The following is a 14209-nucleotide window of genomic DNA, read 5'->3' on the forward strand; positions in this document are numbered from 1 at the left end:
TCTCCGATTATTTTAAAAGCTATCTTGGAATAAAAGTGGAAAACCTGACACATCACAAATCTCGGACGCAAGGCAGGGTACATCCTGCACAGAACAACAGTCCATCACAGGGCAGGCGACCTCCAGGGCCAGTTTTCCCAGTTTCCGTCCCGCCTGGAGGGAAACCCACATGAACATTTCGTGGAGCTGTCGTCGTCCGCTACACGCCGTCTCAGTGGAAGGGTAGAGCTCATGGGCGTGCAGTAGGGGGCGCTCTTCCACCCACACTAGATTGCACACCCCAGCGGAGACAGGGAGGGACAGCTCTGCAGCGGAGACTTCCCCAGTCTTCACGGTCACACTGCTGACAATCTCTCGACAACACCGGAACAGGCCAAATTCAACGGCCACAAACCGCGAAAACAGACGCATCGCTTAGCGAGTAGCAAAGAACAATGAAACATACCGTAGTCACGTAGGCTCATCCAGGTCAGTGTCCCTCTTAAAAAAGGAGGGCGTAATTATTAAATTTGTTTTTCATGTGCTACAAGTATCCGCAAAGGCATTTAAAAGTTTCTAATAATAAAGCTTATACTAATATAGCGCTTTTCTGGACACTCCACTCAAAGCTCTTTACAGGTAATGGTGTCTCCCCACCTGGATGATGCTCCAGTCTGCTCACACACACCAGCTCTCAGTGGGGAGGAGAGCAGAGTGATGAAGCCAGTTCAGAGAGGGGGGTTATTATGAGGACATGACTGGTAAGGGTCATTGGGATATTTGGCCAGGACACAGGGGTAACACTCCTACTCTTTTCGAGAAACGCCCTGGGATTTTTAATGACCACAGAGAGTCAGGACCTTGGTTTTACATCTTGTCCAAAGGATGGGGCCTTTTTACAGCATAGTGTCCCTGTGACTATACTGGGACATTAGGACCCACACAGACTGCAGGGTGAGCGCCCCCTGCTGGTCTCACTAACACCTCTTCCAGCAGCAACCTCAGCTTTCTCAGGAGTCTCCCATCCAGGTACTGACCAGGTTCACAACTGCTGAGCTTCAGTGGGCTGCCAGCATTGTGCTGCAGGGTGATGCAGCTGTTGGTAATTATAATTAACATTATAATTTGGACATTATAGTTCTGTAACTAACACATTACAGGCATCCAGCATACACCACAGGAAACATTTTAAATTCCTGAATCTGCTGATAAAGTGGCCTTATTTCATTTCTTCCTGTTTTTTAAAGAATTCTCCTAAACCAACTTTAAAAATTATTTAAAATATATATTAAATATTTGTTACATACAGTATATTGAATATGTTAAACATACATCTGTTTTCTAACCACTTTATCCAGTACAGGGTCACGAGGGAGCCGGAACCTATCCCAGCAAGCACCAGGAACAAGGCAGGGTACACCCTGGATGGGACAACAGAGCCAAATTTCCTAGAAGCTACTTAATGAACCAGCATGTCTTTGGACTCTCCCCTTTGTGGAGGAAACCAGAGTGCCCAGAGGAAACTGACAAAAACAGAGGAGAACATGCAAACTCCACCCAGAGAGCACCCCAGGTCAGGAATTAAGCCCAGCAATGCTAACAGTTTGCTAGTGGTTAACAGCATTCAATGTTATCCACTCAACGCACAGAGCACATTATAAAAAAAACACAACTTTAAAACACACCCATTCCAGACAGGCCACCGGCACCCCATTGGACTCCCGTCACCCACCAAATGTCCTAAAATACAGCAGTCCTGCAGTCCTGTCCTCTGTGTAGTTCTGTGGAGTCGCTCAGGTGATTCCTCTCTGGTCCTGGCTGTCCCAGACAACATGGTTCCCTTCCGCTCCTCCCTCCTTGATTTCTCCGAGTCCAATGTCAGGTAGGGGGGAGGAAGATGACGCTGCAGTCTTCCTCAGCTGCTCCCTGTAGAGGCCCTGGTGTCTGGGTCCAGTGCTCTGATCTGTCCCGCAAACCCTCCTGCTTCCAAAAACTGTTTTTTAACAAAGCCTCTTGACTCTCCTCCCGCAGTGGGGGGTCTGAGTAGGCACTCCTGTGATACTTCCTGTGGAGCACCTACAGGACACAGCTGTACACAGATGGCCGGGTGTACTGATGCGATGTTCCACTGCATCCAGTCCCTCTGTTACAATCCCAGCATCCCACCACCAGAGGGCACCCCAACCTCTAGGGCCTACTTCATCTGTGCAGCAGAGGCGCAGAGCAAGCAGACGGCAGTAGCCAATCCCTGCTTGCCCAGTGTCCCTACCTCACCACGCCTCCCCTCCTCAAACCTATTTAAACCCCGCTCTGTGTGCAACTTGTGTTGTTTTCAGCTCCTTGAGCTCTTGGTCAAACCCTTGCTGAATTTTCCCTGGACTCCTTGCTAGGCTTCTGGATTTTGGATTGTGTCTCTGGCGCTACTGGCTTTTGACTTCGCTCGCCTCTTGACCCTGGCCTTGGAATTCCCTAATTTACTGGTTTAGGATTGTGGACACCCCTGAATGGTGTGGTGCTAGCCCTGTGCTCTTGGCAGAGGGCCCTTGATCAGGGCAGGAAATGCACAGGATCAGACAGGAAGCTGAACCTACATTAGGGTGTCACTGGCCCATCAGTGTCATTTTAATGTCCACGCAGCCCTGACCCGCTCTGTGACACTTCTGCAGCACGTCTGTGGTTTTCTAATTTAAATGACGGAGAGGTGCAGTTAGATTGTTTTAGCCCCGCTGGTTTCGCCTCTGTCGATCACTCACAGCTGAAGGCTGCTGTAGAGAAGCCCGGGAAGAGTGATTTTGATTTTTAAGAAGTTTATTTTCTTTGCACAAATAAATACTGATAATCACATAATAGAAAGCTTAACACGAATATATATACTACACACAGTATATATGAACACATCTCATTATGTTTAGACAAGGTCACAGTTACATAGCAACAATTTCTCTGGTGCAGGTGCAAGTTTTCAAGTCATTTTGCGTCATTTCAAAAACAGGACAAATCCCGTCGTTTACCTTTACATGATCATCTATATCACGGATTCCTGAGGTACTGTCCTGTACCCTCTGTTTCCCACAGCTTTTCTGCTTCCTGCCTCCCTTCTCTCCACAGATCTCTGAGGTGATAGTTCTCTCGGGTGATGAACGGGGCCAGGCTACCTGCTGCCTTGACTGATGACAGAGAGGCTTAATTTTAGAGGAACCTGTGGGATCTCCGCCTTGCGGCGACCCTGTACAGACAGCAGGGTGAACTCGCGTCTTGCGGTGGATTGTGACTGAGATGGCGGCAGTCGAGAGCCGAAAGGCTCCGAGTGACTCAGAATTACGAGCAAGCGGAGGCCGGGTTTAGTCGGGGGTACAGGACTGGTCAGTCAGCACACCAGCCCCGTGACTGTGGGGCGCCCGATCCGCCCCCAAATAGTCCAGGCAGCCGAGTGAGAGTTAAAGTAAAGAGAGAAGTTATAGCCGAGGAGAGGAGTGGGCTTGCGGGGAAGGATGTCCTGCATGACGTCATGAAGAGCTGCGCTTCACCAGCCGGGCGGGAAATAGCGGAGCGCCGAGACTGAGTCTGACTGCTACTAGGGATCAGGTGAGAGACGCCGCGTTTAAAGAGCTCGGGAACAGCAGGATTTCCAGTCTTGGTTGCTTGGGAGGCTAAATTTGGTCGTTGGGTTTTTAAGCAAAAGGAAATCTCCCATAGAAACAAGAACTCGCGGTCGAAGACGATCAGTGCGCAGATGTCGGGTTCGCCGCAAGCTGGAACACGCGAGAGTGCTGCCCGTGTTACAATACAGGAGCCGCTATAAAACTATTAATTCTGAATGGAGAGGTCACTCTGTTAAAGGAAAAGTCATTTTAGGACTCTGTATTGGCTAATGCTAGAATTCCTGGCAGTGAAAATATTTCTGATTATGTAATATCCTCTAAAAGCAAACCGTTTTTCATCTGATAATTTGCCAGGAAACGGCAGGTTACAGTTCACCCAATCACTAGTCTCATTTTGAAAAAGAGGTTGATCTTCCAAAACGGAATTTCCTTTTGCAAACCTGTTGCATGATTATCATCCAATCGTGTTCTATCGGTTTTCTTATTATAACTCGCACCCCTGTACATTACAATCATATCCATTAAACTAACTCAGCTTTTGCAAAGTTTATTTTGTTTCTAGGCTTCCTGTCTCTACTATTTGTTAGTTTAGTCATCTAACTTAGGAAATAAAGTGTAATACAATACCATTTTGATTGCAAAGACCTCGAGTGATTCTATGTCTTTATGAGTACCTCTATTTTTATTCAATGTTTTGTAATTTCAACATATTGTAATTCAGCTCTTTGCAGGTTTTGCCAACTTCTGACCAATTAAACCACTATCAGTAACACAACCTGACCAAGCAGGAAGTTCCACTGAACCAATCGGAGTGTCTTTGTCATTCAGAGATGAAGCGTGACCAATCAGAACATCTCTTTCTGATGCTGCTGTCCCTCGGCTCTTCAGCCTTGGAATCAGGTAAAATTAAAAATAAAGATTTTGGAAACAAACATTTTATTACAGCCAGACCTGTCTTTTTAGCATCATTCATGATGCTTGTCAGTGTATTTGATAGCTAGTGATTCAATGAGAGCTTCAGGTCAATTTGCTGGTTCTTGATAGGGTATCAACTTGACAAATGTGGCTGGGTAGCTTGTTCCTGACTCCCAAACCCCCCTGTGTCAAGAAACATTTTAATACCTAAAGTTGCTGAATGCGGGGCTGCCTTGGTACACATTGGTGAGCATTGCTGCCTCCCAATGGGGCTCTGGGTTCAGTTCCTGGGTTGCTATCTGCATTAAGTTTGTATGTTCTCCCTGTGTTTTTGTGGGAGTCCTCTGGCAGGTAGATAACTTGACTTCCGGGTTAATTGGTCCTGGTGTTAGGCGGTCCGTCAGCCCCGCAATGGTCTGATGTCCCATCCAGGGTGTATCCTGCCTTGTGCCTGTTGCTTACTGATACAGCCTCCTGCTCTGCTTTGACCCCTTACTGGATAAAGCAGTAAGACAATGGATAACCCAGTTAACCTACCAGCATCTCCTTTGACAGTGGCAGGAAACCCATGCAAACACAGGGAGAACTTACAAACTCCACACAGATAGTCCTCCTGGTCTGGAAATGAACCCAAACTTTGCATGGAGGGTATGCCAACCACTGTGCCCCTTTTTAGAGTTAGATTTAAATTTTAAAGCAATATTAAAAGGACTGATGAAACTCCCTTAATCGGTGAAAGTGTATCCATAATATTGGCACATTTAGAGAAGCTAGAGAGCAGAGAAATAAGAGGTTTATCTTAATGCCCCACTCTGACTGTAGAGTATCAGATCCTCAGTTTGCAAGGTCAGAGCTGGCCTGGGTGAGAGAGGGACAGAATGACTCCTGCATTAGATCGCAGACCTCCTAGTATGAAGGGGATCAGAGCAAATACTGAGCCAAGAGGACACCCCTTAACCATCAGTCCTCTTCCTTCTGAAAGAAGGGCAGAAATGAAATGAATGAAGTGAGCAGAAATACTAGTAAATCAGAAAATACTCAACGAAGGCGGTCAAAACTCTATATTGTATCAAGAATTTGGCCTGTGAAACTCAAGCCAGTTGTGATGTTTCTCTTTCAGAGAGGTTCCTGGTTGTTGGTCCTGCTGGTCCTGTTGTGGTGTCCCCTGGTGAAGACACTGTCCTGCCCTGTTCCCTCTCACCCAGCATCAGCGCTGTGAACCTGGAGATCAGGTGGTTTCGAGAGGATTACAATGATCATGTGTGTTTGTACCAAAACCACATGTATGTCCCTCGGAGCACAGACTCGTCCTACAATGGGAGGGCGGACCTTTTCCTGCAGAAGATCACTGAAGGCAACGTGTCCTTAAACCTGAGAGCTGTGATTCCTTCTGATGATGGACCCTATAAGTGTATGGTAGTGTCTTCACCGTATTATGAAGAAGCTGTTATTAATGTGCGTGTTACAGGTGAGTGGATATTATAGGGCTTTTGAAGATCATCAATCCCAACATCAGTGTTCTGTATTTCCAGTCTTCCAGTTTTCTGCCTGATGTTTATGACATCTAGAATGAGATGCTGATCCCACAATGCACAAAATCCACTAAACGCTTGCCTTTTTACCTTTGCATTGGGCTTTCAATGCAAATATGTGCAATACACAACCATCCATTTTTTAGCAGCTTTATCCAATTCAGTATTGCAGGGGAGCTGAAGCCCATACAGTTAAGCAGCAAACGCAAAGCAGGGTACAACCTTGACAGGACACCAGTCCACCAAAGGACACACACGGACACTCACACCAGGGCTGGTTTTCCCACAAGCCATTTAACCTAGAAGCTAATTAACTTTAGCAAACAGAAGAAACCCACGTAAACATTGGGAGACCACACAGATAGCACTCCAGGATCTGACCCCAGCACTGTGCGGTAGCAATACTAACCATTGTGGCACCACATCCGACAACAGAGCTGTACTGTTGTTTCACAAAAATCAACACCTCACCCTCCACAAAAATGCAGAATGGACACTCCAGTTACACACAATTTTACAATAAACAAAACATAAATAATTTAAGTGTAAGCTTGAAATACAATTCCAAAGAACATTTATAGCCTTTTTCCCAGCTGGTTACATTTTTCTTCTCACAATTGCTGATAGCCAAACTCAAGGGACTTGCTTTAAAGGGTCAGAAAGAGGCTTGCATTGTGTCATACTTTTAATAGCTCAAACATCTGTGTTGTGACGAATCCACAGCCCTGGGCTCCCAGCCCTCAGTGTCTCTCCACTCCCCTGGAGGAGGTCAGACCCAGCTGCTGTGCAGGTCAGAGGGCTGGTTCCCTTCACCTGCAGTGATCTGGACAGACAGGGATGGACATGATGTGACCTCACTGTCCAGCAGCACAGTGGCGAAGGACAGTTGGGGGCTCCTCAGTGTCAGCAGCTACATCCCAGTCCAGCAGGAGTCCAACATCTTCTCCTGTCTGGTCAGAAGTGCTCTGCCTAAACCAGACTGGGGATCTCAGCTCCACATACCCAGTGAGTATTAAAGATATTTGTCACAAGTGTATAAGGTTAAGGAAACAATTAGAATTGAGATAGAGGACCGTCTATATGTCAATCAGTCTTAATTCAGTATTTTTATAGTTCTTTGAAGAGTAAAGGTCATAGTGCATACAATATACTATATTTATATATAATGTTTAATGGATAGAGAACAGAGGAGAGGTGATGTGGTCAGTGGACCTAAAGGATCTGTATTCGGATAGCTGCTCTTCCTCATTTATTTTGGTGAATCTGGTGAACTAGTAAAGTTTGCCAATGATTTCAAAAGAGGAGGGTTATTAAACAGTGTAAACTGCAACGAAATTCAGACTTAGAACGCAAGACCAGGTGAACACCCGGTGTAAGTCATTTAATATAGACAAGTAAAGAGTGTTGCATGCAGGCAGCCAAAACATGAATTACATTCTATTGATACAAAATTAATTGAGCTCAGTTATTTAAAAGAGTGGTTATGTGGATGGGTCTGAGACAATTAAAAACATGTGAAATGTTAGGAACATGGATAAATCTTAAATCTAGTTTAAATTAGGCAACGTTATGTTCAAATGTCCAATGACTGTATTTCACCGATTGGCAGACAGTTGTTTTTGTTGGAGAAGGGAAAGTGTTGTAAGTGAAAGGGCTGTTCTCCCATTCCTGCTGTAAGGTGAGAATGATCTGGAGATTCTGGATGAACTGTGATTTGAGATTTAATGGTTTATTTTGAAATGTTGTTGTCTAGAGACATCAAGTGGCTTAAATCTGAGAAAAAGGCCAAGAGCAGACCTTGCATGTGAAAACTGGTATTTTAATATTACACCCGGTAACTCATGTGCTTGCAATTCTGCATTTGTGGGTTGTGCCTTCCTTTATCTTTGTCCCTGGATTCATTCTGGGGAATCCAGGCGTCTAGCGATCTGTGTGTCAGTTCCTGTGGGATCACATTCCTCTGCTGTTTTCCAGGAGACTTTTTCCCTGGACCCTCTGGATGGATGGTGGCTCTCTGTGTAACAGCAGCTGTGACTGTAGCAGCGTCAGCACTTCTGGTGATCCAGTGGAGGAGAATGGACAGTATGTGCTCATTATAGATGTGTGTCTGAATGTCTGTGTGAGGAGGGGTTTAAACACCACTGTATGACAGTTCACAATCAGCACAGGACACCCTGCTCTGGAGATCATCTTCTCAGAATGGGTTGCAGTGGGAGTTTTACAGTGTGGGCTGTGTTTCTATCAGTCAGAACCAGTACTGGCCCATAACAATTGTTTTAGATACAGAACACGTCCCAGTTTGAAGCCCCTCAGGAATTCTTCCATGAACATCTCTGGGCAAACAATGAACATCTCATCCTTTCCTCTGCTCTAGAAGTTCACAATGTCACTTCCTTGATCCCTGAAAGACTCCAAGAACAATTTACCGTTCTCTAGTTTTTTACAACAGTGAACTGCTTGTATTCAGTGAAGTCCCTTCTCGTCACAGTTTTGAAGAAACGCAATATTTAAAAAAGTGATCACTTTACTCTTCGCAAGTTGCTTTATTGGAAACCTGTTACTAATGAAAATGTAAGATACAAAAGAGGGCTTTAGCATTGTAAAAATGTCTATTTGTGTTTGGTGTAAATTGAACATAAAACAAAACATCACTGCCAAAATTCAAGAAATGTATAAAGTACCTTAACGGGTATGCTGAAGTTATCCTTAATCAGCATGACATAAGAAAATTCATTATGCAGAGTAACATTTGTCAACAGTAGTAGGGAGAAGCTCAGAACTACAAGTCTTAGTGACTATTTCTGTTATTTACAGAAGAGAGACACTGAGGGTTTCTGAACTATATTATATCAGTGTGACTTTAAACGCCTGTATCAGTGCAGGACTCTGTATCCGTGTTACTGACTCTTTCTGTTTCTTACAGGGGAGAAGACGCAGTGGGAATCTAAATGTAAGTGATTCAGTAGAGCGGGCATTCAGAATTGTCTGTACGGTAGCTCTGCAGTAGCGCAACACATTGTACAATATTGGTTTGTGCTGTTGTAGGCCAATACTAAAACCAGTAACTTGAACAAAGGTACCTTCAGGATTTTGCTTTTCTACTCTTCGCAGTGATTAAAAGAAGTGTCTTTTTAAAATAGTGCCCACTTTTTTATTGATGTTATTCTATAATTATTATAGCTACGTTTGGTAGAATATGAAATCAGTTTGGTTACCACTGATCTCTGTGACATTGACTTGTCTGATTCACATTTCATTATTCGCAGGTAAAACCTTAGTGCTTCTTAGACACCTGGGTAAGTCCTGTTCATTGATTCCTGTAAGATTAAAGGAACCACGAATGAAAACGCACAGCTCATAGGCAGCTTGAATTCACTGAATATAAACCTTTGTTTTCGCTGAGCTGTATGTTGTTCGATGTGCTCTGTTGCACTGATTCTTAACTTGTTACACTAAGCTGTGTTGTACTTCGCTGTACTCTACTGTAATAGATGTACATAAAGGTTACAAATGAGCCTGTGTGGTAGTTAGTATTTAATTCAATTCATCCGATCATTTGACTGCTTCTTAAAAGCTTCTAAGCTATTAGCTTCATGAAGATGGCTGGGCAGCTTGTTCCACACTCCCACAACTCCCTCTTTGTGTAAAGAAGAGCCTCCTGTTCTCAGTTTTAAATGCATCTGAGTTTCTGCTTGTGCTGCCTGGTTCGCGTTTCACTGTTCGTGCGGAAGAAAGTTGCAAGAGTGACTGAGAAAAGTAAGTTATCATCTAGAAGAAACTAGTCAGTTTGGTAGAAGGTGTGGTGCACATTTAAAAGCAAAGAGTACTGCCTTGAAAAGAATATAAGAAAAACCATGTATCAGAGACAGCAGAAATGTTCAGAGAGGATGTGATGGCTGGAGGAGACAGAGATGGACCAAGAGGAGGAGTGGGCAAATGTACAGCTTCAGAGGCAGTGAACATCTCCCAAAGGATTTGGTCTTGAGAATCCAAACAGGACAAAGAAGTAAAATAATGTTGATAAAACCGCTGTTGCCTCAGTTAGGGGCGTGGACGTTTGCCAAGATGACTGGGACGTTGAACGGATCACCTGTAACTGCTACAAAGATGTCGTCTGAGGTCACTGCTGATGTTGTGAAAGGTACAGCCTCTTGCACGAGTATGGTTACCCCCTGGGCCTTTGCCTGAATATCAGAGAAGAAAAGCTGCCCCACCTAACTCCTACAGCAAGCAGTGTTGCAAGATGACATTTATATCAGGTATGTGAACTCAATCATGACAGAGTCTTAGACGAATGTTCTGCTCAACAGACGTCATAGCATCCTTAGAGAACTGGTGGCAGTACTTCACACAAAGGGTGGTGGGAGTGTGGAACAAGCTGCCCAGCCATGTGGTTGAAGCCTATAACCTGGTTTCTCTCAAGAATCAGCCAGATGAGATCTTCCAGTCAGGAAAGGAGTCTCTACTTTACACAAAGGGTGGTGGGGGTGTGGAACAAGCTGTCCAGCTGTGCTGTTGATGCCAATACCCTGACTTCTCTCAAGAAATGACTGAAGTAGATCCTGCGCTCTTTCAAAAGGGCCAGATGCGCTGAATGGCCACTCGTTTGTAACCTTTGATCTGATAAAGCGATTGGAAAACCGATGGATGAATGTTCTTAAGATCCTCTTCTTCCTTCTTACAGGAGGCGGGGGGAACATTCCTACTCAAGGTAGGCAGGCTGTGCAGAAAAGCACAACTGACGCTCATGAGCATTTTCTCCACTATTCATTTCTTACAAATGTAGAGTCCAACCAATCAAGGCTCCCTTTCTTGAATGTTTTGCAAAATACTTTTTGCATAAGAATCTGTCTTTGGGAATAAAATACTCCATTATAGTAGGAGGGGACACTTAAATTGGAGTTAAAGGGTGTTTCCCAGGCCAGGGGTAATATCTGGGGTATTTTGCCTCAATAAGACTATTTCAAGCCCTCGGTAGTGTCAGAGCAGACAGGTCCCTTCACTAAAGCCGAGAAACTGTGACATCGTTCAGCTCAAGACTGAAGAGACAGTTGGGTTTTTAGCTATGAGTTATGCCTTCCTCCCAGGACAGGGGGGTAATTCTGACCTGCTCAGACAGGGTTGTCATGGCACACGAACCCCAGAACTCACTGGAGTGTTACTCAGAACAGCTCAAACATGTCAAAGCTTGTCTTGGTTTCTAGGGGACGGCTGTTTATTTCTCCTATAAAGGGTGTCTCCCTGGGGCAGGGGTAATAACGTTATGGTCTCCTCTCCCTGGGGCAGGGGTAATAGTTCTGGGGTGTGTCTCTTCTGCCCAGCTGGTTTTCCCACATGGCCCTGTTCAGTAAGTGACACCACAGTGTGTTTCAGTAAGAAGGACACTGCAGTGTCCATATGATTACACTGTTTCAGGTTGGTTAGCATGGGGTGGGGTATTTACCTGTGATACAGAAGTCCTCTTCACAGTACAGGGTGTGTGTGATTCTACACTGATAGACCCTCCTGTGGAATGAGTTGGCGATCGACACAGAATCAGTGTGACATATCAGTGGATTATACTGTCTTGTCGGCTTCGGGGTCAGGCTGCAGTTTGCCTTCTTGACTAATTACTTCTTGAAATTAATTCATCATGTAAAATGGCACTTACGTTAAAATCTCATATTTAACATTTCATTCCCACAGCTGATGTGACACTGGACCCTGGTACAGCTCATATTGCACTCACCCTGTCCGAGGATGGCAAGAGAGTGAGACTGGGAAAGGAGCAGGATCTCTCTGACAACGCCCAGAGATTTAATTACTGGCTCTGTGTCGTGAGCAGGGAGGCCTTCTCCTCAGGGAGACACTACTGGGAGGTGGAGGTGAATGACGACTGGTCAATAGGAGTGAGCAGAGAGTCTGCAGAGAGGAAAGGGGGGTTCAGCTTTGATCCCCAAGGGAGATACTGGGCTCTGTATTCCGGCTATTCTGGTTTCTCTGCTCTCACTGACCCTGTGACCCGTCTCCCCCTCAGTCTGCAGCCCAGGACAGTGGGGGTGTGTGTGGATATTGAGGAGAGGAAGGTCTCCTTTTACGCAGTGGAGTCCAGGACTCACATCTTCACGTTCACTGACATGGTCCTCAATCAGGGGGAGAAGATCTATCCTGTCTTCAGGACCCGTGATCGTTGTAAAGACCTTGTGCTGCTGCCTCCTGTCCGCTGTGGAGATTAAACACGTCACTGACTCACGAAGACAATTCATGGACATCTTTGTGGGAGTACCGATGGACTCGCAGCTTTATGAATATGGAGAGACTCTACCATCAAGGGCAGTTTCCTGGGGGTGGGGGTGAAGGATTGGGACAGGTTGGAAGATGTCTAGCCATGAAAGGCTTTGCCCTGGTTTGCCAACTGGACATGTTAATAAACAGGTAGATCTGGTCAGTAGGGCAGTGGAAAGAGGCTACTCCAATTCTTACTAAAGACCTGGGTAAGAAAGGTCAGCATCGAAGGGCAAGGTTGTCTCCACTTTTCTATCGGCCCACGAGCCCAGAGAAGCAGCTTGTGACCAGTACTAGGGTGAATAATTTCAGCTGGCTCTCCTGCAGCACTGTCCTACTCGGCCTGTTGTATTGGAGCAGCTCAGGTCTCAATCTGCCCTGGGTGCCAGCGTTTGTGGCTCACCCTGAATTGGTCTTGGCTCTTGGAGCTGAAAAAACAGGTTTGCATTTTGTACATGGTTGGGAGGGAATAGTTTTCATTCTGCGAGCCGATTTAGTTTTTTCCTCTGCGAAAGAGTTTAACAGACAAGTTAGCAGTTAGCTGGGTACGGATAGGGCACGTTCAGATTCTTGAGACATGAATAATGTGTGTGTGCTCCATTCCTCATGTTTCTAATAGGACCGTCTGGTTTTATGATAAATGTTTTGTTATGATGTTGATACGATAATTATTTTGTTATAAATTATTTTTATAAGGTTGGTACCACTAACATAAAACTACTTTTGTGTTTTGAATTTAGTTTTTTATTCCTGAGAAACTTTTCAGGGTTTTAGACCGCTGTTAATGAAATGTGTTAAGTACCTTTGTTAAAGCGATATTCCTCAACTGGGTACTGCAGTCTCAATTTCACAGACTGGTTATTAAATCTCAGTAACAAAATAAATTAATTGATGGCATCGCAAATTTGTAAAAATTCAAATTAAGTGTCAAATTGTGAACTCTGTGAAAGTACTGTGTATGGTTGCCATGTTGTCGCAGGCACAAGAGAAACTGCTAGTCTTGCCACAGAATAGAGCAAAAGTTTGTGAGAATAGTGACATTGAAATGGCCCTTCCTGCTCATTAGTCCCTGTAAGCAAATCGGAAAAATGGGCTGGACACTCCACTCAAAGCTCTTTACAGGTAATGGGGATCCCCTCCACCACCACCAGTGTGCAGCCCCACATTAGTGGGGAGGAGAGCAGAGTAGCCAGTTCATAGAGGGGGATTATTAGGAGGCCATGATTGGGAAATGGGAAATTTGGCCAGGACACTGGGGTTACACCCCTACTCTTTTCGAGAAACGCCCTGGGATCTTTAATGACCACAGAGAGTCAGGACCTCGGTTTTACATCTCATTCAAAGGACGGCGCCTGTTTACAGTATAAACATTGGAATTGGAAAAATCCTGATAGGATTTCTGAAATATGATAATTTAACTCAAGATTATAATCCAATTTTAAATTTCCCCATTTAAATTAAATTCCAGACTTTTTAATGTGTGATACAAATTGCTACTGAAGACATTATGAAACGTCACACAGATGAAAATGTGACTCTTTAAGTGCAGTTAATGCTACTCTATAACCATCAAGCGAGATTGTATGGATAGGCTGGAAAAAGCTATGACATTTTGTAAGGTAGCCGCAGTAGGACGGCATCGTCTTTTGAACGATGGGATACAGATGTCATTTTGGACGTGAGATTTCGATGCCGTTTCCAGCCACGGTGAAATCTGAAGTACTTCTGTTGGCCGACCCGTGAAATGAAGCAGAAAATGAGGTCCTGGAAACCGCGATTCATAGACGTGTCCAAAAAAAAAAAAGTCATAAAATCAGTTTTGAATTACAACACTTCTGAATTCCTAATCGAATTTAGGTTACCTTTGACAATGTCTACTTAGCAAATATTTTGGACTTAAAGGTTAAAAGTTAAGAA

At 44.7% G+C, this 14209-nt stretch overlaps 1 protein-coding gene across 1 annotated transcript; it reads left to right on the forward strand.

Annotated features, from left to right (window-relative positions):
- The first annotated feature begins 125 nt into the window (after positions 1-125).
- LOC148660814 (butyrophilin subfamily 1 member A1-like) lies at positions 126-13212 on the forward strand. Its single transcript, XM_088638076.1, has 11 exons — positions 126-468; positions 1338-1552; positions 3088-3564; positions 4303-4481; positions 5617-5964; positions 6752-7033; positions 8003-8110; positions 8952-8978; positions 9295-9324; positions 10713-10739; positions 11714-13212. The coding sequence occupies exons 4-11, from the start codon at positions 4412-4414 to the stop codon at positions 12241-12243; spliced, it is 1422 nt and encodes a 473-aa protein (XP_088494202.1). The 5' UTR covers positions 126-468; positions 1338-1552; positions 3088-3564; positions 4303-4411; the 3' UTR covers positions 12244-13212.
- The last annotated feature ends 997 nt before the right edge of the window (positions 13213-14209 follow it).

This window comes from Lepisosteus platostomus, chromosome 6 (assembly GCF_059453375.1).
Source record: "Lepisosteus platostomus isolate fLepPlt1 chromosome 6, fLepPlt1.hap1, whole genome shotgun sequence".
Classification (NCBI taxonomy): domain Eukaryota; kingdom Metazoa; phylum Chordata; class Actinopteri; order Semionotiformes; family Lepisosteidae; genus Lepisosteus; species Lepisosteus platostomus.

Bases quoted from the DNA above. Each gene is read 5' to 3' on its own strand.
- LOC148660814 (XM_088638076.1), top strand. From the start codon at position 4,412: ATGAAGCGTGACCAATCAGAACATCTCTTTCTGATGCTGCTGTCCCTC. The intron at 8,111-8,951 runs GTATGTGCTCAT...TGTTTCTTACAG, and splicing joins CCAGTGGAGGAGAATGGACA to GGGAGAAGACGCAGTGGGAA. The intron at 10,740-11,713 runs GTAGGCAGGCTG...TCATTCCCACAG, and splicing joins GGGGAACATTCCTACTCAAG to CTGATGTGACACTGGACCCT.